The following is a 25,474-nucleotide window of genomic DNA, read 5'->3' on the forward strand; positions in this document are numbered from 1 at the left end:
ATTGCACAAGAATTTACCACAATACACAGAGCTATTTGCTGAATGGGGCTGTGTCCATTTATCAAAATATATACAGTTTCTCATCACAAGAAGAATACAAAGCAGGGCCATCTAATTGGCTCATTTCTATCTCCTTACGTATTTGGTTATTTTTAAAAACTGGTTTACCTATCAATCAAAATGTAGAGAATTGTATTGAAAGAACAAATATACAAACATCTTAAACATTTTTTTTAACCTGATATTTTGTTTTCCTTATTTCTGATTTTAAAGGTTATAAGCTCTGGTCTTTATAGATGGTAAGCAAAATTTTTATGAAAATGCTTAAAATCAGTGAACTAATTTATTGTGTTTCAACATATTCAAACTAAAAATTGTGCTCCTCTAATAAAACTGGTGGAATTTTATGCAAGATGTCTTATAGAAAGTTGTGAGGTAATTAAATTATCTTGGAATGTGACTCTCCCTGCCCTTCTACCCCCTCCCTCTCTGCTACCTTTTCGTCAATTTTTCAAGTACTTCCCCAACGTCCCGAATAACAGAGTATGAGAACTGAAGTACCATCTTCGGGTTAGCTGGAGAAACCTATCATTGTTCAAAAATTCTATTTCAAAGTGAGGAAATTCATGATTTAGTAGTAAAAGGGTTAGAAATATTCCAGTCACTATTCATTTTATGTGGAAAGGCTAAGGAATGATATGATTTTTATAATTACCTTATGGAAAAGAAAAGAGTTATAAAATAATAAATGTTTATCAGGTATTTATATTTTACATTTAGGTTGATTTAAATTTTTTTTTTCAATGTTTATTTATTTTTGGGACAGAGAGAGACAGAGCATGAACGGGGGAGGGGCAGAGAGAGAGGGAGACACAGAATCGGAAACAGGCTCCAGGCTCTGAGCCATCAGCCCAGAGCCCGACGCGGGGCTCGAACTCACAGACCGCGAAATCGTGACCTGGCTGAAGTCGGACGCTTAACCGACTGCGCCACCCAGGCGCCCCTACATTTAGGTTGATTTAAATTGCACGTTTAGGCCTCATGGGCTAAGGAAGATGAACATTGCATGCATTTTGTGTCAGATATTGTACGAAAAGTGTATCTTTTTGATAGTTACTTTCTGATTATAACTAAACGCTCACAGGGATATTATAGTTATATATGTTTAGTTATAAGAATCAAATTGTTTTCATATTCTAATTATCTTTAAAATTTAGTAACTAATCAATCACTTCAAAATGAAGTGCTATGGGTATATGGTGTAACGGATGGAAAAAAGATGGGATTCAGGGTCCTTGAGTGACAGTCTATCTGGCTCTTAGTTCCTTATCTGTAGGATGAAGGAGTTGGGTGTAAAGTCCCTATTCCCTCTGAAATTCAGATTTTTAACTAGCCAAAGTAAATTTCCTAGTTCATAAGATGAACAATTTTACCTACCAATAGCTCTACATGTGCATACAAGTGTTACAGTATGTGCATATTTTTAATCACATAATATAAGAAAATGTGCTATCTTTTATTATTTGCAAAGTGAGTGAAGGATCACACATGATGAGATGTATGTGCAATACTTCGAGAACAGCAGTCATTCCCTCAGAGCCTCGCAAACATGCCTGTAGGAGCACAGTGGCAGTGTGTGTTTCCAGAATGTCAAGTCTTGGTGGAAGTGACTGCCTATTGCTGTTTTAGAACAGGACCCATGAGTGATAATCAACATATTTAATACCTCATATGTCATGAATACTGACCAATCGGAATGGACTCCTGGAATTATGGAGCAGGATCTTGGAAGTCCTTGCTGCACCAATGTTAATGCCGCAGTTGTTGGCTGGCAGGCTGTCTGAAGGGTCTTTTGAGATGAGGCCAGGACGGTAGGGGGGCAAGTCAGGGTTCTTGGAGCAGAGGCTGTTTACCAACTATTACAGAAATATTTTATTATTTTTATAAACATTGTAGCTGTTTTCATGTGTAATGGCCATATATCACTGGGCTACAGGTGGAATAAAGACTGTCACCTGGGAGAAGCTTGGGTCACCCTATTTTCATCAAGCCTTCAGACCAAATAGTCTGCTCTTTCAGAAAATCTGCCTCAAATGTCCTGAAGTTTCAGCAGAATTCTTCTGTTCTTTATAGTACTCTATCAATTCCATCCTAGCCTTAAGATCTCCTTTCCCATAAATGAACGCAAACAAAACAAAGACCACCTGCCAGGATTTGGGGGCAAAAATGACTGCTTTGTGGTTGCTTATTAGCAAAAACGCTCAGGTTTCGACCAACGCAGTTCATCTCTCTGAGCCTCTCTATCAGCGTAATGGGCACACCCTACCAGCTTTACCTGGGTGGCTGTATGGGTTCGTGTTAACGTACATAACATGGTACACATCGTGCCTGGCAAGTGGAAGGACCTAAATGAGGAAAAGCTCTCATTATTAGTGAATGTGGAAGTATCCCATTTTGAATGTAAAGAACCGTTAGTAAAATGACCTCCTGCCATCCCCTGAGCCCACTTTCTTTAGGGGAGCTCTGATGTGTCTAGAAGTACTTGGAAAGATGCTTAATGTGTTCTTGGTACTGCCTCATTGGGCAGCAGTAAGGGTGGCACAGAGCAGAAGGCCAAAATGGAAGGCTTTGCCTCTGCTCCCAGGCCTTGCCTTTATTTCATAGCTAAATAAATGCTCGGGTAAGACTATTCATTACTTCATTTTCCAATTTAAAGTACACTAGAGCAAATCACATGGTCCCTCTGGGGCTTCTGTATGTTTATCTTCCAAGTGAGAATAATGCTTTCCCTATGTATTTCTCAGGGTAATAATAATAATATCATCATCATGTATGAGTAAGGGAGAAGCAGAGAGAGAGGGAGAGAGAGAGAATTCCAAGCAGGCTCTGCACTGTCAGCACAGAGCCTGACGAGGGGCTCAAAGTCATGAGCCGTGAGATGACCTGAGCCAAAGCTGGATGCTTAATCAACTGAGCCACCCAGGTGCCTCAAGGGGAACACATACTCTTAATGCTTTAGAGAAAACATAGAAATATATATATATATATTATATATATTATATATACATATTATGTATATATATGTATACAAATATATGTATAATATGTATTATACATTATACATTATAAATTATATGTATATGTATATGTATAATTATATGTATAATTCTTGGCAGGGGTATTCTCTGAGCAAGTCTGATTTTATAACTTTTGTATGTCTTTGTATTCTACCTAGCATATTCCTCCCCAGGGCACAATTCCTAATCAATGAAAGGTGAACACCTCAATAGATATTTTAATTCGATATTGATATTTTATTGAATTTTATTAAAAGATTATTAGGCCATCTCACTGACTTTTGGAATAATAATACATATTTTAAAAAATCTTGTCAAAAATGTCTATAAGATATAAGAACACATACACCAAAATTAAAAGATAATTGCTATTTTGTTTTGTTTTGTTTTTTGTTTTCATTTTCGGGGTCTAAATTCCTCACTCACTTCATTCTAAGAAGTATGTTTGCTGTGTCAGGCCACTAGAGGACTATTTATATTTCTGTTTTTCTTTTAGAAATAAGTTAAATGTATGGTACAAATATGTACTATAGACGTTCTTCCTAGAAATGTGGTTGAAAATTGTTTGGGGAGTCTTAGTCTAGATTATAATTTTGAAAAAGAACGACAGCCACAAGTAGGTGAGATGGAAGGGATGGGATTATTGTGCGATCTCTAGAAAGTCCATTTCATTGGCTACTTTGTGTTTTAGGTACTTGGCATTTACATTGCTAGCTTTTTCAAATTGCCATAGAAATCATTTGGTAATTGTGTTACTGTAAAACTGGCTATTCCTTGATTTGCCTATATTTTAAATATATTTTTGGTTATTAATACATTTGATTTCCAGATGTTTGGCTTTGTGTATATCTGCAACAGAAACTCTGTTTCTGTCCTTTATGCCTTCATTTTTATTCTCTTCTTTTTAAAGTGTCTGACTACCCTGTTACTGTATCCCATAGAACTGGGAAAAAGTTAGTCTTTTTCCAAGTTATCTTTTATATATTGGTGTGAAAATTACTTAAGTCTTTTGCCCTTCTTCTTCTATTTTGCTTTTGACAAAGTGTTTCTTATTGTTAGATTTCCTCTGCAATAAATCTTTTACCCTTAAAAAACTATGTATCTTCCTTATTAAAGACACCATAACTTATAAAAGCAAGATATAGCTCCTTTACCCAAGCAAAATGATAACTTTAAGGATATAACGTTTGTGTTTCCTGGAAGAGCTCCCAGCTCACTGAAGTTTTCCCAAGTGATTCTTGTCATAAGTTGACATAGGTAACTTTTAATTAATATCCTTATGTGTTCTGACTGCTAATAGTCTGAGTCCCATGCTTGTAAAAGTCAGGCAGTGCATTTCCCAGCACATTACCTTGCTGTTACTTAATAATTCACGTTCGAGTAAATATCTTATTTTCTTTCTTATTAACATTATAAAAATGCAAGAGACTAGATTTTTTTTCAGGAAATTGCTTAAGTTTTATTTATTAAAGTTTAGGAATCTTGTTTTACAGTGAGTAAAAACAAATAAGAAGGAAGTATCTACTTTGCTATTTAAGATTTGGTGGTAGTAAGTAGTGTTTGGCTTTCTTGGAAGAAAGAACAGTCTGGTTTATAACCTTGATTCTAAAATTTAATTTAGGTAAATAGAGGAAATCCAGCAGTGTTATAAAAACATTTAAGTTTCATTTCCAAAGCCTTTACTCAAGGTACAGTTACATGATAAGCAAAAATTACAAAGTCCGTATAAATGTTAATTTCTCAAAGGATAGATTGCAATAAAGATACTGATACAGAAGTAATTTTTTGTTTTTGTTTCAATTTTGCTCCCAGTTCCAACTGCCTGATCAGAGAACTTGGGTAAGTTTCCTACTTATATTTTTGACTCAAATAATGTAGCATTAAAAGGAAAACAACTTATAAAGTGCTGTACAGATGATAAAGGATTCTGAGCCACTTTCCATTAAATGATATGGCTTCAGCGGATAGTTTTCCCGCTTTGTCAAGCTGCAAAATACCTTCCGTTTTAATTGGGCATTTAGTGTGCTAGAAATTGTTTACAGAAAGAAGTTTATTTTATAAATGTGACCCATTCCATGTAATTATACCTTGATGTAGAACTCCTTCTCGGCACTTGGGAGCATGTTGTTAAAAGAGCCTTCGAAATGGGTCACTAAGTGGAAACAACCATTATTTGGGGGAGCCTATATCAGCATGTTAAAGATGCTTTTGATAAAGCCTTCAAAAGGTTAAAACCTCAACCTACATGTAGGCACAAGCTGACATTGGAATCCACATCCGTATATCCCAGGGCAGAACTTGGTTCTGGTTATTTGGAATAATAAGACTAAATGTTTAGAAATCCATGTCTAACTAGGAAATGGATCTTTTAGCCTTGGGTCTCACTTCCTCAAATTTGTTTCTATTTCCAGATACAGTCAGTTGTCAGGTAGTGATGCTAGGTATTAGCTTTCTTTTTTGTCCAAAATGCAAAGAATACTGCTTGTTTACTTTTCACTCTCAAATAAACCTTGGGTCAATGGAAATACATATAAATAACACATATTACAGAATTTCTTCCAATCATATGTAATTCTACACCTTCATTCTCTTCTTTACTCAAAATTATTCTGATTCTGAGATATGAGTAAAATCCTGGAATATGGGTCAATTTTTTCGGTCACCATATAGAAATGTATCAGTCAGTTCAAGTTGGAACACTTTAGCACTTGCCTATTTTCTCTGACATTAGATTTTCTTTACCAGAAATTCCTCCATTTTATTTCTTCTGTGGAATATGGGATGAGTTGTGATTTTTCTCATTTTGATAGACAGGGATTAAGTCCATTTATTTCAAAAGTCCATTTATTTAAAAAGAAGAGAGAAAGAGGAACAGGGAAGGAGGCAGGGGTAGAGAGAGAGAGAGACTAAGACTTCCTTAGACAAAGTTGTGCAGTTGATGGGCTTGGGCTTTGATGACATGACCTGTATTTCCAGTGTTTCTCTTCTGCCTTTCCTGGCAGAGATCCATCCTGAGTATCATGCCTCAGGGTCCTCATCCTTTATAAGGTGGCATATTACTTGACAATATCTATGTCATTGGCTGCTTTATTTGTCATATGCTATCTCCTACATAGCACGCCCAATGGTTCTACCAATTATACAAAGCCAATCCAGATTTTAAGTTAGACCCCCTTTCCTGGTGATGCAATGGTAGCAACTGCCATTTCAGTGCTTTGGAAACACATCCATTCCCTGAATCATAGGGTTTTCAGAGCCATGATTTATAGTCTTATTATAAAACATAGATATTAGTGGGAACTACTAAAATATTAAAGTATATCATTCTGAGTGGTAAACAAATTCTAAGGGGTTTCATAATCATGACTGCTGAATGTGATACGTGGAGTGAGATAATTGTAAAATGTGAATACTTAACATTTCCCCCAAATGGCCACAATTTTGAGATTTCTTCAGATTATCAAGGGAATAAATATAGAAAACTCCCAAATCTACAAACTTTCCCATCATAACTTATTTATGAAAAGTTAGTTGTTTTATGATAAAGACATGTGTAATCTAATTTGTAAAACATTAAGTCACATAATTCATGGTGCCATTGGACATATCATTTCATATCATCAGGTTGTCACTTTAATGGTTTTAATGAGAAACTTCTTTATGTCATCAATTGTTGGCTGCCAGATAATAAATGTTAGGCTAAGTGCTTAGGACCCAGTTGATGATATCTTGCCTGCTGAAATGTTTTTAAAAATACTAACTTTATTTGACTAGAGAGATAACTACATTTTTTGGTAGGATCTAGGGAATTGTGTCTAAATATTAGTTTGCGTCAATATAAAGTTAATAGTCTCTTGGGGACTGAAAGGGGGTGCAATGACTTCCTTTTCCAGACATCTGGCTGCAGATACTATCAACAACTATTGTATATATAAATAAAAATTACTGTTCCATAGGAAAAAAAAAAAGCCCTGTCATTTACTGATCAGAGATTAGCGTATGACATTAATAGGACACAGGGAAATGCATTTCTAAAATATATGATCTAACTTTTCTTCCTTTATTTTCCCCATTCTCAGCAAATTTCTTTTTTATAGTAGTACACATTGCCCTCTTCGTTGGATTGTTCATAATTGAAATATAAATGTAGCGAGATTCTGTTCCATTTATCCCAATTCACCTTCACTTCTAAAATACCAAACCAGACTTTCAAATGAATGTCAAACATATTACTTCTCTTGTAAAATGCATGTTATTTCAGGAGGAGCATCACATGAGTCAGCTTACAGAGTGAAAAAGTTAGAGTTTTGACCTGTACACTAGATGAAGCTCATCTTTTTTTTTTTTACTTTTGTTTTTTAATGTTTATTTTTAAGAGACAGAGAGAGACAGAGCACTAGCAGGGGAGGTGCAGAGAGAGAGGGGGGACACAGAATCCGAAGCAGGCTCCAGGCTCTGACCTGTCAGCACAGAGCCCGACGCTGGGCTTGAACTCATGAACTGTGAGATCATGACCTGAGCCGAAGCCGGCCGCTTAACTGACTGAGCCACCCAGATGCCCCTAGATGAAGCTCATCTTTTTTTTTTTTTTCAACGTTTATTTATTTTTTTTGGGACAGAGAGAGACAGAGCATGAACGGGGAAGGGGCAGAGAGAGAGGGAGACACAGAATTGGAAACAGGCTCCAGGCTCTGAGCCATCAGCCCAGAGCCTGATGCGGGGCTCGAACTCACGGACCGCGAGATCGTGACCTGGCTGAAGTCGGACGCTTGACCGACTGCGCCACCCAGGCGCCCCGAAGCTCATCTTAATCCAGCACCTTAATCCAAGATATAGGCAGACTGATGTTGGTCACAGAATTGCTAAACTACCCAACTGGCAGATATCTCAGTCACTTCTATCTGTCCTATTGGGGAAACGTCTTCTTTTCAACTGAGGTCAAGTGCAATAGGAGCAAATCTCATGAAGATGAAAGGGAGGATTCATGGTGGCTTTTAGTGGGAGTGTTTGCTAGCTGGACAGAAAGTGGTGTGTGTGTGTGTGTGTGTGTGTGTGTGTGTGGTGTCAATAAGTACCCTCAGTTGACTTTCGATCTTCCTTCTCTCCCTTTTCCCCACTCCAGTTCAATCTTCTTTTCATTTGACACCAGAAGCCAAAGGTGGGGGTGGCTTTTCAAGAGAAGCGTTCGGGTCACCCCTATTCTTTTTCTTATTATCTTTAAGAATGCCAGTGTTTAGTCATCAAGCCCATAGTGTATTTTCTTGTTTCTTGATAGTTTCCCCGAATTGAAATAGTTTGAAGTAATGTAATCACAATGATCTTTCTTCAAAAAGAGATATTTGCTGCTACTAAAGCAAGACACATTTCTCAACAGCCAATTGCTCTTAAATAAGTTGAAGGGCTTGTAGTTTATATGTGCTATAGATGAAAGCCGAGAATAATAGTCATGAGTAAACTATTTTCCATATAAAAGGAAAAGTGTTTCTAGAAGATATATCGCCACAGGAATCTCAGTGTCAGCGGGGCGGACACTCGAATGATTTAAAACCACTAGATAATGAAACTTTACTCCAATATTAAATGTACATAAATAAAACATTAATAATCATCACCCATGCACTTGCTATTCTTCCCAATAAATATATGCGATCATGACCCTTACCCTTGCTTGTTTCTGCTAATCAGCTTGAAGGCCAGAGGTCATTTTTCACTCAGACAGTTTATCCCATGGAGGGTGGAATATCCAAATGATTCTCTGCAAGACACAATTAGAAGGAATAAATGCAAATAAAATAGTGTCATAAAATATTTCTGGATTGATTTTTAAGAAGGAAAACCCCACGCAAGACAAAAATGCTAATGCCCTGGCTGGAGGAGGATAATGACCATATTCTGTAGGGACAGAATTTCCGCCAACCCCTCTGAGCAGCGGCATCAATTCCATATCTCTGCCCTGTGATCAGTATGTGTCAAAATCCTTCATAGTGACAAATGTGCTGTCCACTTGCATCTGTGGAGAATGTTTTAGCAGCTGAGTGATTATGAATCAAACCCCTGAGCTTATAGCCCCTACCGCCTCCCAACGCGTTCACATTTGTCGTCTGACAAGTAAATGTATCTTGACTTTCCTCTGAGATTTTTTGCACCATGTTTGATGAAAGACATTTGGCAAATTGGCAGTGGTACCCTGTACGTTGCAATTTGTAGCTAGCATTAGGAGTCCGGGCATGAAATGAGAGGGCAGACTCCAGGATAAAGGGAAAAAAGAGAGCTAACTACAACATGAATAGTCATTTGAAGAATCAGGCATGCACTATATTCTTTGTAAGAAGAGCATCATGGTCAGGCCATTCTGTTAAGAGATTGCTTCTCCGTAAGGAGCCAGTGGTATTCCATCCAGCTGCCCAGCCATGGAATACATATTTTGTTCATTTTCCTTTTGAGTAGGAAGTGATACCTTTTCTTTCTAACCTGAGCTCATAAATTAGGCCTTCAATTGTGTCCTGCCATTTCATCAGGGAAAGAATCATCCTCTTGGATTGAACAGTTGTTGGAATGTGCGGTTGTTGCCATTTTTATCCTTGTGTGGAGTCTCCTGGTCTAACACCCCAGCTCTTTGAGAAACACACAGAGTGCATATAGAGTGCAAACACCTTTTTAACAGCTTTCCAAGCTCTCTGGTGGCATAGTGCCTGAGAACCAAATAAATAATGGGTGAGTTGATTTAACAGGATGGCCTGAGAGTTTGCTTTTCTACTTAAAAATTCAGTAGTAAGCAGCTTCCAAATAAAATATGAGCCCTAAGGAAACTTAACATTTGGGGAGAGTTGAAGGAAAGGGGCGAGTCCTTCTAACTAAGGACAGTAAGGATCAAAGTAAATGCCACCCTCTGATTGTGACTGTCAAATACATATGCAAGTGGACAAAAACTTGAGGATTATAAGGCAAAGAAGTTAAGATGCTTGAGGGGAAGAGTTAGGCAGGGTAGTTCTTCAAGATTATTTCTCTAAGAGTGAGGTTACGCTAACTACTCCCCTTATTAATGCCCATGCCAAGTTATACGACATGATCTATCATGAACTGTCATTTCAACTTGATCTTAATCCAGAACAAATTAATATTTCGTCAAAATTCTTTGTATGTGATCACACTTAAAAATCTGGTATATCCAGATATTAAGTTAACATAGTCATAGGCAAAACACCTCTTACACATTTCTTTTTTTTTTTTTTTTTCTGTAGTACACCCATCTGGCTTAAACTGTAACTTTGGAACACTTGATGTTTTCCATGCTGTGAATTCTCTTCATGGAATGCCATGCTTCCTATGGTTTTTATTACCTAGGCAAGGCGTTCAGGACCTTTCCCTATAATTTCCACTTTACTGTTGATATCCATAACACAATACTAATGCTGTCTCTTAACGTAATAAACATCTAATTTGGCTTTATTATTGCTCATGTGTTTCATTGCTCAATTGTATATCAAATGGTCATAAAGTGGCCTAACCATGGTCTTACGAAAAAGTTCACTGAGCATTGTATAAGCATGATTCTACCTTAGTTATTTCCTAAATCCACGAGTCCTCTTGTTGTTTGTCTAATATTGGGCCACTACAACCTTTTTCTACAGTCTACTGCCTTCAGCAGATTTGATGCCTCCCTTTTATTCATGATTTCTTGATTTGCTAGAGATGATTACAGAAGAAAAGATGTCAGACTAGTCCTTCATGGTCTTATGCTCTTGCCTTGCAGATGTCAGCTATTGAAAACATGGCAGAGAAGCTCGAGAACTTCAGTGCCCTGAAACCAGAGGCCAGTGAACTTCTGCAGTCAGTTCCCTCCATGTTCAATTTCAGAGCGCCTCCCAATGCCCTGCCGGAGAACCTCCTGCGGAAAGGAAAAGAACGCTACACCTGCAGGTAACTGCTAAGACAATTGTGGCTGACTTTCCAAACGTCTCCCCTCTGATTTCAAAAGACCTCGCCATTTGTTTGGGAAATTATTCGTGACTGGATGATTAAGAGTGACCATGATGGATCTCAAGTACTTCAAAGTACTCTTTATTTAGGGAGATATAAAAGTGGTGGTTTAAAAAAATTATTATTAAATGAGAATTTTAACACAGGCCATTTGGGTGTGATAAATGAGGTTGGAAACAGTCCAAATACTTGTTTCACTTTGATATTTATGAATTTTCTTTCATAGTTAATTATTTTCATGCAAACGTATAATACTACTGTCTTCAAGCATACATTTATTAATTGTCATGGCATTGAAGAATAAGGCCATTAACAAAGGACGAATAAGGTCGATAAGTGAAGAAAGCTAGTTAATAAGTTTCTTGTTACCCATCACTATTACAGTAAAGCTTGTTTTTTCTTTAATAAATTGTGCATGTAATTTCTGAATTGCCTTCAGAAATTTGTGACATCTGACTCAGGCATATCAATTTATCTGCTCTTTGGAAAATGTGTCACTTTCTTTCCAGAAAAGCTTTTATAGGAACATACCTTGATGGATGAGGTCTTAGAATCTTGTCTGATCTGATACCACTCAATGTACAGAGTTGTCACTGTGGCTAACATATAAAATGAGTTGAAACATTTGAAATCTGTTTACATCAACCCAGAATCACAGACTCTTGTCATTTTTTTATCCCCTTGTCTGGTTCAGTTTTGTGACTATAGAGATATAGAGTTAATAAAAGAGGCGTATGGGGGTCATCAAAACTAAAGTCTATTTTCATAAACTGCTTGCTTATGCATGAGCAAATTCAACCAGATCTCATAATGCAGCCTTTATTTGTGGAGTTATTTATATCTGTAGAATGGCTTTGTTGCAAATTTTAAATACCAAAGACATGTGATTCCCATGCAAGATTAATTAAATCAGGAATACGCATCTGGCTTCTATGCAGCTTGAGTGAAATAAAGTCGATTGTGCTGACTTTCTCTTATAAACACGTTTCATAACAGATACTGTGGCAAGATTTTTCCAAGGTCTGCGAACTTAACACGGCACCTGAGAACCCACACAGGAGAGCAGCCTTACAGGTTTGACAATGATTTTTACTAAATATCTTCGTAAATATTATAGCAGTTAGAGTGGATTCATCCCTCTAATTGGAGGCTACTTTTTTGCATGCCTGAATGTATGCCCTTTTAGTTTTGAGTCAAAGAAGAATTGGCGAGTGGTTAGGATAAAAATTGGAAGAGTCCTAATGTTTTAAATCAAGGCTTCCGACATCTCAGTTTAAAAGGTCTAGCAGTAACTAGGACAGAATAAGCATTTTAGAAATGTTAGCCATTTTAAAAATTATTTAAAAATTTGTTTTAGTGCTCTCTTCTCAATAGTTAGTGCTGTATTAACTGACAGTAATCATAACACTGCAGCCTCCCTTTTCAAGCCTTAAATCTCTACTCTGAGTTGACAAGCCATGTATAACTTTGTTTCCCCAGTACAGTTAAGTCAGTGTCCCCAGGTCCCATTACGAGGTTTAAGGAATAAACTTTAAACATGGAGAGGAAGAAGAAGATGTGGAACTAGGAGTAGAAAAGATCAAATAGAATATATTGTAGGAAGAGGGGCAATTCTACCAACAATTTCTAAACTGCCTCTTAGCTTATTCTGCTGAATGTCAAGATCAGCGATCTGACACATGGGACATGTGTCTAATTATAATATTATTATTTACCAAAGAATTAAAATCATCAACATCATCTTCCTTTTTACGATATAATCTACTTGTTTTATGTGCAATGTTTTGCGCCTAGTGTTAGATGCTCATGAATATTTTTTAAAGGATAAATGTTATTTATCTTAAGTCATATTGTAATTTGATTCTGCTTTGAAATTCTTATGCATTGCATATGTGTGAAATTATTTTTGTCTGCATGCTCACTTTTCACATTAAAATAAATAATTTCTCAGGTTTCAAAGATTTAAAATTTTTTTTAATGTTTATTCACTTTTGAGAGAGAGAGAGAGCATATCAGTTGGGGAGGGCAGAGAGAGAGGGAGACACAGAATCTGAAGCAAGCTCCAGGCTCCGAGCTGTCAGCACAGAGCCTGATGCAGGGCTCAAATGCATGAACTGTGAGATCACGACCTGAGCTGAAGTCAGATGCTTAACCGACTGAGCCACTCAGGCCCCCAAAGACTTTTTTACATATAAGAATAAGCAAAGGATCAGGACAGTGAATGCTAACGTGGAGAGGATTGAAATTTTAAGAGAAAACTAGAGAGACTTAAATTCAGAAAATAAAGCGTTTTCTTAAATTCTTTGCTTTCTTACATGTTTTATAAATTACTATTGGCAAGTCATATTTCTACTTTGTATGTGATACAATGGTCTTTATATGATATTTCTAATTTATATGTGATAGAATGGACTTAAAATAAAAAGTTTCAGAGAGATAGAAAAATGGCAGGTGGTAGGTGATTTCCCTTTTTGAGAAAAATTTTCAGACTCCAGGAATTCTGCTTAAGTGGAAGAAAGATTTCAGCACTTACATTTTGTTATGGCCAGGGATCTGGTGTGCAACTGTATCATGCTCATTTTTCTCTTTCTTTGTACCTGAATTACTGGTTTTATTCCCCATAAATGGTGCTATTATTGTGTGTATATTTAAAAGAAAACAAGCCAGAATTTTTGCATAGCTGGAGATCATAAGCAATTACTCATGTAGCTCCTCTGTTCCACAAGGGAAGAAATGCAGATGCGTAGATGTTAACTGCCTTCTGTAAAGTCTGGTACTAAAAGATCCAGAATTAAAACCTAGTCATGGAGCTTCCGTGTCAGAGTTTTTATCTTACACCATGATCTCAAAGGCTCCCATGATCCCCATGTTTACATCCAAATTCTGAATTGTGTATTGTTCATGACTGCGTTATGTATTCATTTTAGGAATTTTTGAAACTTAGACTCTTAACCACCTACTAATTGATTGGAGCAGAATGGAATGATTTTTTATTCAGGAGCACTCAAACCTTTGGCTAGGACATTAGCAGAGGAAAAATACAAAGTAACAGATGATTACTGTGTAAAATTTTCTTATTGGCTGATTTTATTTATATTAGAGTGGGTGATGTGTGTTAGATTTGGAAAAGCCCCTTTGCATATGAGCAGAAAGTTGGAAGCATGTCAAAGACAAAATCTGTCCAACTCATGATGTATGAAGAAAATGTTTTGAGTGAAAAAATTTTAGAGCATTTGATGGGAGTATAAGTTTTCTCTAGCGGTGTTTTCTAGGTTATTCTGTTTGGTACAACACAGTTGTGCTTATTGAATCATTATTCTCATTGTAGTGGGCTTTGGGAGTCAACAGAGTTATTACAGAGAAGCCCATGACATATATATATATATATATATATATATATATATTCAAAAGCAGAGGCTAAAATATTATAACTACACTGAATGTGGGGTTTCACACACTTTTAAATTAATATTATAAGTGAAGAAAGTTGGGGAACCTCATCATGCCAGGGCGTTTAAGGGGGAAAATTAAATCAGTCGTTGAGCTGGTTTATTGATACTATGCCAAAGTAACTAGTTTAACAGATTTATTTTCCTCACTGAACGGACTAGACTTCTGGCATCACGTAGAGACAGCCGAGGAAACCCAAACACTTCGAGTGGAATGGGGTGATTTCTGATGTAGAGCACTCGAACCACTGAGTCTACATTTAGAAGTGGGAGGACAAGGGCCCTTCGCATATGGAAGAATAAGTTAAAGATTTTCTGGCTGCTAAGTTAGAAATTTTCACTTAGAAGTCATCTGGAGAAAGCTAGTTTTTTTCCCCCAAGCAACACACACACCCACAAAACCCCACACAAACAAATCATGCAATATTTACTTTAAAATGCCAAAGGAGAATACCCCATAAATTGCCGCTTTTCTTCTTTATCCATAAGAGCTAGGGGGTTGAGGGTGGGGAGGGGGAGGCATTACATTTTTATTTAGATTAAAAGAGAACTTAAAAATAATTTATGAAATTTTTTTTTAATCCCATAGAAGGCAAAAACAATTAGCCAACTAATAATAAGTGCTTTCTTGGAAAACTGACCTGGTTCAGAAATGCCACAAACTCTTTCAGAAAAATAGAAATGGAAAACTGGGGGCAATAGGAAGAACGGAGATTAATGAAGACCTTTGTTTTATTCCAAAAGGAGAATTTAGTGCCACTCTTATTTTCTTTTTTTAACGGATTGAAGTCTATTAGAGTAAAGGCTCTGTGGGTTTGTCATTGCTGCAGATTATGAAAATCAGTGTCTTTAGTATCAGAACAAGCTATTCACATTGCCTCAGTTTTAAAACTTTGGAAGGGTTGCTGTTCTTTTTGAGAATATAATGGAAATTCCTTTAGGATTATCCATTTAAAAAGTGAATTTACTAAGAAACTATTTAATCAGACTCTGCAATTTTGAATTTAAGAATGCTTTTTGTATTTTATTTGAAGACTACGTGAATTGTTTCATGTTTGTTTAAGAAGGATTTATTTGTATTGCTCTAAGCAGAAGATAAAATAATGCTACTGGTTCTTAATGTCCTTAATTTCATGAGGTTTATCTAAAATATGAAAACTGATGACTCTAATCCATTTTGGAGCAATCAAATCACCAATATTTTATTATTATTTTTATGGTTTTTCATAAAGTCATGAAAATCTTTAAAGGAATCAAAATCTATGGGAATTGAAATCTTGACTCTGTGAATAGGATTCTTGCCTGTGCCTTTTGTCTAAAATGTTTTATGGGTGATAACTTTGGATATCTGGCTTTCTAGTCTTGAGAAATACCTTTCGATTTAGTTGTGAATATTTTCTCTGTGTTTATTTTTCAGATGCAAATACTGTGACAGATCATTTAGCATCTCTTCCAACTTGCAAAGGCATGTTCGTAACATCCACAATAAGGAGAAGCCCTTTAAGTGTCACTTATGTGATAGGTGTTTTGGTCAACAAACCAACTTAGACAGACACCTAAAGAAACATGAGAATGGGAACATGTCGGGTAGGTAATCAATTGTGTTATGAGGAGAGGATGGCTTAATTTCCTCATTTTAAAAGATAATTGTGAATAATATTGTATGTCCACTATACTTTAAAAAAAGAGAGATAATTGTGATCCTTCTTCTCTCCTTCCACTTTGACACCCGAACCAGATCCTAAAATTTGCAACATGTTTCCCTTGAGATTGTAGAATGATGTGAATGATGTGATTGTTGAATAATCTATAACTTGGGGTCTTAATTGGATTGGTTTTTTATTCTGGATTCGTCTCAATTGTTAATTGCAAACAAAGAGAACCATGACCCAATCTCATAGGAGATGAATGAATCAAGATTTCCTAAATTGCAGGGAGCAGTTTTCCACCTGTTGTACAGAATGCGGACTCCAGGCATGGCAGGATTTCCAAAGTGGCATCCCAGAATACCATGCTCTGAGTATTAACTGAGAAACAGTGGCTGCTTTTGTAGGAGTTCTACAGTTCAGAGAATATCCCTAGAGTAACTTTGTAGGGATTAATGGTAAAAGATTGTTGACATGATCAGAGTAACCCATAGCAAATGATAGTGGTGTGCAGTTCGGGTTACAAATTCTGATGTAGAATTAAGTTAAAAGTATCAAAAAATTAGCCTTCCCTTAACTGAGACTTGCCAGCACATAGGTAGAAGGGGAAATGATAGTTTCTAGAGAATCAGGAAAATTACTTGGGGGCAAGGAAAGGAGCAAGCATGGGGTTCAGAAGAAAAGATTTTAAAAACAGAAAAAAAAAGTTGAAGTTGTTCAAAGTAGTAATCTTTACCTAAGAAAATTGTTTTATGATTAATCCTTCCTTCCCTGTACAGGCACATTGCTTACGATATTTGGTGGCTACTACATAGAACTATATGCTGTGTGCTTTCCTCTAAGCCAAAAGTCAAATGATTGTGGTCTAAAGATACTGGATTTTAGAGACAAAAGTCTAATTCAGTGTAGAAAACTGGCGGCACTTTCCAACCACATGCACCCTTCCAGAATACTCCCATAATTTTCTAATCAAAAGTATTTTAGAAAATAACTAAATGAGTTAAAAATGTAACATGTCCAAGTTCAATATTTATTTGTGGGCCCAGATTATAACTTTATTCAACCGAGAGATGGTCTCACCTCTTATCGTGAATGTGTAGACTATTATGGTGAACTACTGGGTTGTAGATATCTTGTGCTAAAGCTAAACAGCATGAAGCAAATGTTGGTAGAAATTGGACCACATCTAAGGTGTTTATAAATGTGTAAGTTGATAAAAACCTTACAACCATCCTTTGTCAAGGTATTGTGGTTCTAATTTTATAGGTAAGGAAGCTGAAGATCATCCTACATACAGCAGATCCCTTATTGTCCCCTTAATGCTGTATCACCCCAGTCTCTGGGCTGGCGTGTCAAGTTTTACTCACTGCTTCATCCACTAAATCAGAATATAGAGTTTTTAGCATGTTTTCAGTCTTTCTTTGGTAGCGTACTTTAACACAGGAGCAATAAATACATATTGGTTGCAACCAGGACTGAGTATACAGTTTCTTCAGGCAGAATCTATTTAAGGCCTCTTTATAATGTGCCTCACCCTGTTTCCTCATAATATGAATGTCAATGTTCTCATGTCACGGTGGGAATGAGAGGAAACTGTGGGAGAAGCACCTTTGGGAGACTGTACCTCATGATTTCAGTGGTTCAAAATATTCTCCAGGGGACTTTCATGGGCATGTATGTGGTAACTGGGGAAGACTTTGGCCTCCTAATGTTACCATTGTTAACATTCAAAAGAACCTGTTTTAGGAAACACTGATCAGATGAAGAAGAAACAAGGTTCAAAATAAGTTGCCATGTTGATAATAGTCTTTTTGACAAAAGGCTCTCTCCCCTCAGGTACGGCCACATCGTCGCCTCATTCCGAACTGGAAAGCACAGGCGCGATTCTTGATGACAAAGAAGATGCTTACTTCACAGAAATTCGCAATTTCATTGGGAACAGCAACCACAGCAGCCAGTCTCCCAGGAACACAGAGGAGAGGTAAAGCGGGGTTTTTCCTTTTTAAACTCTATAAAATCAATACGTTCCAAATAGATTTGCTGTGCTCACTTTGGTGAGCACCACCGATGGCTGGCATTTATTTAGTGCAGGTTAAATACTAAATGCTCTTTTAAGCACTTTACATGTATGAATTTAATTATCATGATAACCCAATGAGGTAGCAACCATTACTATGGAATTTTATCAGTGAAGGGATGAAGATATTGAAGGTTAGATAACTTGCCAGAGGCCACATAAGTAATTAATAACTGGGACTCAGCCTGGGCTCTCTGGTTCCAGAGCCCATGCTTTTACCACTATTCTGCCCTGCTTCTCTTGATAACTAATTAGAATATTTTATCAAAACTTGCCAAGCAGAAGGGAAGGCCACCACAGGGATTCAGTTGATTCAGTAGTGGTTACTATTATATATCATATGTATATTACAGATAATATGTGAGTATATCTATCAGTATGTATATATGTATATGTATCTATCAGTATGTGTAATATATATATCTGTATATACATTTGTGTGTGTGTGTATATATATGTACATATCTGTATATAAAACACCCATTGAATATAATGTAAATAGCTTTTACATAGAAATAAGTTGAGACTTCTTGATAAGATTCTCTCACTACCTGTATGCTCTCAGGTGAATGAATATTCATTTAATTTCAGTATGTTTGTTTCACTGCGTGTGATCATCCTTGTTTTCAGTGACCTGGTGCCCTGGCTACCTCTTGTTATCATCAATGTCAAGCGTGTATGGCTTAATTCAAGAAGAAAATTTTTAATGCTGCTGATAATAATAATTAACATTTATCTAGTGTTTACATTTTATGTGATGTTAATGAAACATTATTTTACCAAAACTCCAGGATTTAATTTTTCTTTTCTGTAAGTTATAATTAAGTATCTGATATTGAGAGCTAGATTTTTCTGAACATAACTATCCAGTAGCCTATTAGATTAGGATGTTACATAGTCAATTTTAACGTCACATGGAATTGGTTAATGAAGTTCTATTACTTTTCATCAAACAAGTAGTATTGTTTGTGTCCTCTATTTTTTGATGCTGTGAAGAGTCAAATAATTATTTTAGGTAGTTTTTACATTAAGGCAAGCTTCAAACAAACATCATTTCCCAAGATAACAAAATTATATGACCAATTCTGTTCTTCAACTTGTATAAAGCATGTGTATGGAAAAAGGAGAGAAGATCTGCTATTACATGACCCTTCCCAGCTTCTAAGAAGTCTGATAAGAGCTGTGACTTTGTGCAGTTGGACATATCTTTCCCTCTGCTTGCCCATTTGTGTGTGTGTGTGTGTGTGTGTGTGTGTGTGTTTGTAAGAGAGACAGAGAGTATGAGAGAGAGGGGAGGGAAGGAGGGAGAGGAGGCAGATGATCAGAAATACAAAGTAGTAAGAACAAGTAGGTAAGAGAGTTACCAGATTACATTTTGATAATGAAATATACACGATACAAAAAGAAATGTTGAACAGAAACCACCATTTGGGTTCTGAGATGCCTTTTCAGACTTTCTAGCCCTTACTTGGAAATTTGTGAGCCTGCATAGAGCTGCGACATCTGGTTTCAACATGTCCAAACAGCACAGAAGTAAGAAGATTGAGTCATTTAACCCCCCTCCACTCCTATCGGGCCTACTTTTGATGAATCATTTATCCCCCATAAATTGCCACATTTGAAAGCATAATTAACAAATAGTTTTTTTTAATCATGTTGGCTTTGTTACTTTTGGTTTTCATCCATGCATTCTTTGGTTCTTTTACTTTTTCTTTCATTTTTAAAAAATAACAGTTTCAATCCATTCAAGCAAGCAAGTTGGCAGTATGTCTGGAAACTAATAATTTATGTCTGTGCAAAACATGTTTTCATCATTCTTTGATAAAAGAGGTTAAGAGATTGGCTGTATAAAAAGGTTAACAATGGTAATATGACTGTTTTTAAGATTTTTACTATGTATATCTGTCACACCCAACATTGTTTTGTTTATTTATTTACCCTGGAAAATCTAAATATTAAATTATACTCCTTTTTGTTACGTGGGGATGTGATGGATACATTGCTGATACCTAATCTCCCATGATCTGAAAAATCGTTCCATTAAGTGTGCAAATCATACATTTCTGTAGCAATAACTTAAATTTCAACAAACTTTCTGAATTTGGGGAAGTGTTTTAACTTCCTTGGTCATATATCTTTAAAAAGAGGAGGTTAGGAAGAGATATTCTGTAGTTCAAAGCATTTGTAATCAATTTGAAACCAAGTTAAGTTTGACTTTTATTTATATTTTATTTTTTTAATGTTTATTTATTTTTGAAAGAAAGAGACAGAGCGTGAGTGGGGGAGGGGCAAAGAGAGGGGGAGACACGGAATCTGAAGCAGGCTCCAGGCTCTGAACTGTCAGCACAGAGCCCAACGCAGGGCTCGAACTCACAAACCCTGAGATCATGACCTGAGCCAAAGTCCGTTGCTTAACTGACTCAGTCCAGGCACCCCTAATTTTGCCTTGTAAATATTACAGTGAAACTTAAATTCAATTTTTACATTCTTCATGTTTATTTTAAAGCCTGAGAAGTTTGTCTTCGTTTTATAAATGCTCTCAAATGTATTCAACTGGGACTTCTATGTAATTAAACTCTTTTTTATAATTAAACTTTTGAATCACATAATACAGTCCTTGCAACCACAAACTAAAGTATTACAAATGACTTTTAAAAGATAATATTATTCTTTCGTATCATATTAGACATGCATACTAAGTAAGCTTCAAAAGATATTTGCATAATTACATTTTTAGATAATTTCCTACCCCAAAGTTCTTCTGGGAAACAAGGAACTTTTTACATTCAGACCTTCAAGGATAAATTGAAAACAGTACAAATAAGTGAGCTCTCAATCATTTCCAAGTTTGAGCAGGATGTCTAAGTGGCATGTACCACAAATATCACCTAGAAATAACAAATACCGGTTGGTTCCTGGCAGCTATCTTAGCATTTTCTTTGAACCCTTAGATTCATTTTAGGCATGTATGTTGAAGCATTGGTCATTATTTTGCAGGGATCTGAATTTTCCAGAAACCTATTATTTTAATTGGTGGGCACTTCTATGGTAATTAGATGACATTTTGTAGAACAAACATTGGTATGCTTTTTATATTATATATAACAATATCATTTATCAGGAACACTCTGATAAGGAATAAGAATCTGAGATTGTTTTTCCAGCTCTGCCAGAAGCTCCTTTATCCTCTGAATAATCACCCAATTATTTTTTTCTTCATTTTCTCATTTGCGAATTACATTATTTTCCCATGGTTGCCATAAAGCATAAACAATAAAAATTTCTTGTGGAAGTGTTGGAAATCTAAACAGTTAGGAAGACATGATAAGAAAGCTAGCTGCGCATTTAAAAAGGAAACCAATCGGGGCGCCTGGGTGGCGCAGTCGGTTAGGCGTCCGACTTCAGCCAGGTCACGATCTCTCGGTCCGAGAGTTCGAGCCCCGCGTCAGGCTCTGGGCTGATGGCTCAGAGCCTGGAGCCTGTTTCGGATTCTGTGTCTCCCTCTCTCTCTGCCCCTCCCCCGTTCATGCTCTGTCTCTCTCTGTCCCAAAAATGAATAAACGTTGAAAAAAAAAAAATTAAAAAAAAAAAAAAAAAGGAAACCAATAATTGAAACTGTTGCTTTTTTTTTTTATGCTTTTGAAAGAATGAACGGCAGTCATTTTAAGGATGAGAAAGCTTTGGTGACCAGTCAAAATTCAGATTTACTGGATGACGAAGAAGTAGAAGACGAGGTGTTGTTAGATGAGGAGGACGAAGACAATGATATTACTGGAAAAACAGGAAAAGAACCCGTGACAAGCAATTTACATGAAGGAAATCCTGAGGATGAGTATGAAGAAGCCAGTGCCCTGGAGATGAGTTGCAAAACGTCTCCAGTGAGGTGAGTTAGTAAATAAGCAAGAGCAGATGCATATATAGTAGCAATTCGTTCCGCTTTGTTTTTCCATGAGGACATTTCAGGTGCTAGCAGTTTATGAGTAATGAATCATAAGAGCAAAGCTGAGTTAACAAGGCATGTTTGTTGTATTCATTTTGATTAGATGAAAATAAGGTGGCCATCAACATAATCCACAAGACTACAAATACATTGCTGTTTGGGAAACTCTAACCTGAGATAGATGTATAAATGAAAATTAAACGAGGACCCAGTCATTTATTTAGACCCTACCTGTAAAACACCAAGCAAAATAGAGATATCAACATTATCTAATTCATTCAAAAGTCCGGTGTGTTATAAGTCAACTAATATTGAGATAAATTTCACCTAATTTGATATATATGTGTTCTATACAGGTAGGTTTTTCAATGGAAAAAAAAGTTAACCGAATAGTTAAATTTTTAGGAATATTATATTTTCGTCTGGGTAGTGGGAGCTGACTAAATATTATCATAACTGGCTTTATTTTAAGTGGAAATTATAAGCCTATAAATTGTGTCTCCACTGCACTGCTGATTTCACATCATTGACTTTAACTCTTTACCTCTTATACACACGTGCTTTAGTTATGGAAAATCTTGAAACAAATATGTTTTTAAGGTACAATATTTGTAAACACTTTGAAGAACCTGATAACGGATGCATGCTTCTTTATACTGCAAATATAATATGAAGTTTGACAGCTGTATAGATTCAGATGAAAAGTGATTTGGTTGGATAACAAACGGAAACAGAAAAAAAAAAAAAACCCTCTGTGCTTTCCCATTGGTTCATTTTAGGTATAAAGAGGAAGAATATAAAACTGGACTTTCTGCTCTAGATCATATAAGGCACTTCACAGATAGCCTCAAAATGAGGAAAATGGAAGATAATCAATATACTGAAGCTGAGCTGTCTTCTTTTAGTGCTTCCCATGTGCCGGAGGAACTTAAACAGCCGTTACACAGAAAGTCCAAGTCACAGGTACATATTTTCCTGCAGTACAGCATCATGGTGACATTGTGCCTTTGATGCCAAAAGGCAGCTAGTTTCTCTCTTTGCAATATTCTAGAATCTGAACAGGTTCAGAGGCTTTACTCAAAATGTTCACATCTTGCCTCAATGACCAAATCCAAAATGGTTAACCAATTAACATGGCTGCACTCTACACAGAGACTTCGGTGGCAAATCTTGTCCTATGGTGATTTTTCTTTTACTTGGCAGTTCCCTTACTTCTGTATAGATAGTTCATAATGTTTGCACCTGTTTATATATTACCTCAGAATTGTTTTCTAATTGGCTTGAATCTGTAGTTTTTGTCAACCTAATTATATTTTCAGACTTCTGGAAAGTGAATCCTGCCTTCAATTTTGTTTTGGTCCATTACTATGTGTAGTTAATTAACAAGTTATCTAATTATAGCATTTAAGAGTAGACTAAGGATCAGAGATTAAATGAGTTGCCAAAAGTCTTCAGCAACTTACTGGCAGATTTGGAAATAAAGCCTATTAATTTTTATTGAGTGAATCAGGACTGTGGTAACTAAAATAAATCCATTTAAGGATGCATAAATACCAATTAAAATAGCTTTCATTATTTAATCACAAAATAAAGGAAGTCAGTATTTTCTGCCTGGCATCCACACTCAACTAGGTTGTTCATTTCATTTAGGCCAATTAAAAAGGAAAGAAAGAAAGAAAGAAAGAAAGAAAGAAAGAAAGAAAAGAAATTTCCTGTTCCTACCACATTTGTTGGTTATTTTGGCCTAACTGATCTCGAGCCCATTTTGGAGGTATCAAAACCTGACGTGTCAAACCATGTGACCCTATTGGCTTGTACATTTGGAAATGATTTCCTATTTAGCTGAGATGTTTGGGCTGGTCTTAGCAGCAAATGTGGTCATATCTCAACTAAGGTTGGGAAAAGCACTGTGCTTGTGGGATGACATAAATTTTTAAATATTAGTCAATTCGGCAAAAATCTAAGATACCATGTTCTTTTTGAGTTGGAAATGAAAACACCTCACCTCAGCACTGGAGTTGCTGGCTACGTGAACTTGAGAACATCACTTCATGACTGCAGGTACCACTTCCTCATTGGAAAGTGGGTGAATCGAGGAGGTATCTAAGATCTCTTCCTGCTCTACGATTAAGTGGAGATAAAAAAATATTTTTAAATTTATAACATTAGAAGTAAACCAGCCATAGTAGACATCTAATTTTTACCTACAGATAACCATTAGAGGTAGCTAGCATTTTTTTTAAACACTTGATATCCCATTCTTCTTTCCTAATTGATCAGAGAGATACTGGGGGATCCAGGCTTTCTTTTCTGTTTTTAAATTTCTTTTAATTATTCCATCTAAAATACGTATAATTGTAAGACACAATACCTAAAAATTCCTGAAATCGTCAGAAATGGTTGAAAACAGAAGGGTCAGAGAATCTAGAGATAAAAGAGGTGACATATTTTGGTACCAGCATTTTGACATAAAGTCCCTGCCCAACTGGACTACGACTTACCATCACAAGAAATACTAGTGTTTTGCAATCCTAACTCATATTTTTTGTATGACTTGATCATGTCATATATATCAATTTAAAAAGGGTCAGTCCCTTTTGCATACTGACATTATTTCATGAAACTTTTTATTCATTCATTCAGTTGTTATTAACTAGCAGTTATGTGCAGGGCACTGATCTTTGTGCATGAAAATGTTTATTTCCTTTGATTACCAAAAGGCAATATTTATTCTATATTCTATATAAAAGACAGTATTCTATATTTATTATTTTCTATAATCTGAATAGAGATAGATGACTTACTCAAAACATTCATATATTTACTCTGTGATTTTGATAGTGATTGAATCCAAGAGAGTTGACCAATACGACAGTGGCTGCATTCTGCATAGAATCCTCTTTGAAAAACCCTATCCTAAAGATTAATTTCATAATAATAGGTACTATTTATTTCAGGCACTCTATGTTCTATAGTGCTTGTAATTCCTTCGCAGCCCCTGGAGGCGAGTTTTTATTATTATTATCCCCATTTGATATGAAGAAAGTGACCTTGAAAGGCTAAGCAACTTGCCCAAGGTCATACAGCTATTTGAAGAGAGGCAGGTTAGAAGCCAGAAGTCCAAAATTTTCTGTATGTTCCCTTTCATTTTTCCAAATATTAGAATGGGTTTTGTTAAAACCATTTCAGAGTATTCTCTATGTTGATCTCTAAAAGTGGGTATATTATAAAAATAAAGTTCAATGCTCACTTCACTCATATTTTAAACACTTCTAAGGACAAGGACTATATATTCTTTATCATTG

The 25,474-nt window shown here is 36.1% G+C and overlaps 1 protein-coding gene across 13 annotated transcripts in view; it reads left to right on the forward strand.

Moving 5' to 3' along the window:
• The window catches only part of MECOM (MDS1 and EVI1 complex locus), a 562,907-nt gene that overhangs the window by 534,597 nt on the left and 2,836 nt on the right, over positions 1–25,474 (forward strand). For 8 of the 13 annotated variants that reach the window (XM_045503029.1, XM_045503028.1, XM_045503040.1 and 5 more), the window contains 7 exons: positions 4,890–4,916; positions 10,831–10,997; positions 12,054–12,131; positions 15,924–16,093; positions 17,989–18,133; positions 21,876–22,112; positions 22,949–23,132. In XM_045503029.1, the coding sequence (XP_045358985.1) occupies positions 4,890–4,916; positions 10,831–10,997; positions 12,054–12,131; positions 15,924–16,093; positions 17,989–18,133; positions 21,876–22,112; positions 22,949–23,132 (1,008 nt within the window). The remainder of the gene's footprint in view (positions 1–4,889; positions 4,917–10,830; positions 10,998–12,053; positions 12,132–15,923; positions 16,094–17,988; positions 18,134–21,875; positions 22,113–22,948; positions 23,133–25,474) is intronic. The other 5 variants (XM_045503030.1, XM_045503031.1, XM_045503041.1 and 2 more) reach the window with 2 other exon arrangements.

This window comes from Leopardus geoffroyi, chromosome C2 (assembly GCF_018350155.1).
Source record: "Leopardus geoffroyi isolate Oge1 chromosome C2, O.geoffroyi_Oge1_pat1.0, whole genome shotgun sequence".
Taxonomy (NCBI): domain Eukaryota; kingdom Metazoa; phylum Chordata; class Mammalia; order Carnivora; family Felidae; genus Leopardus; species Leopardus geoffroyi.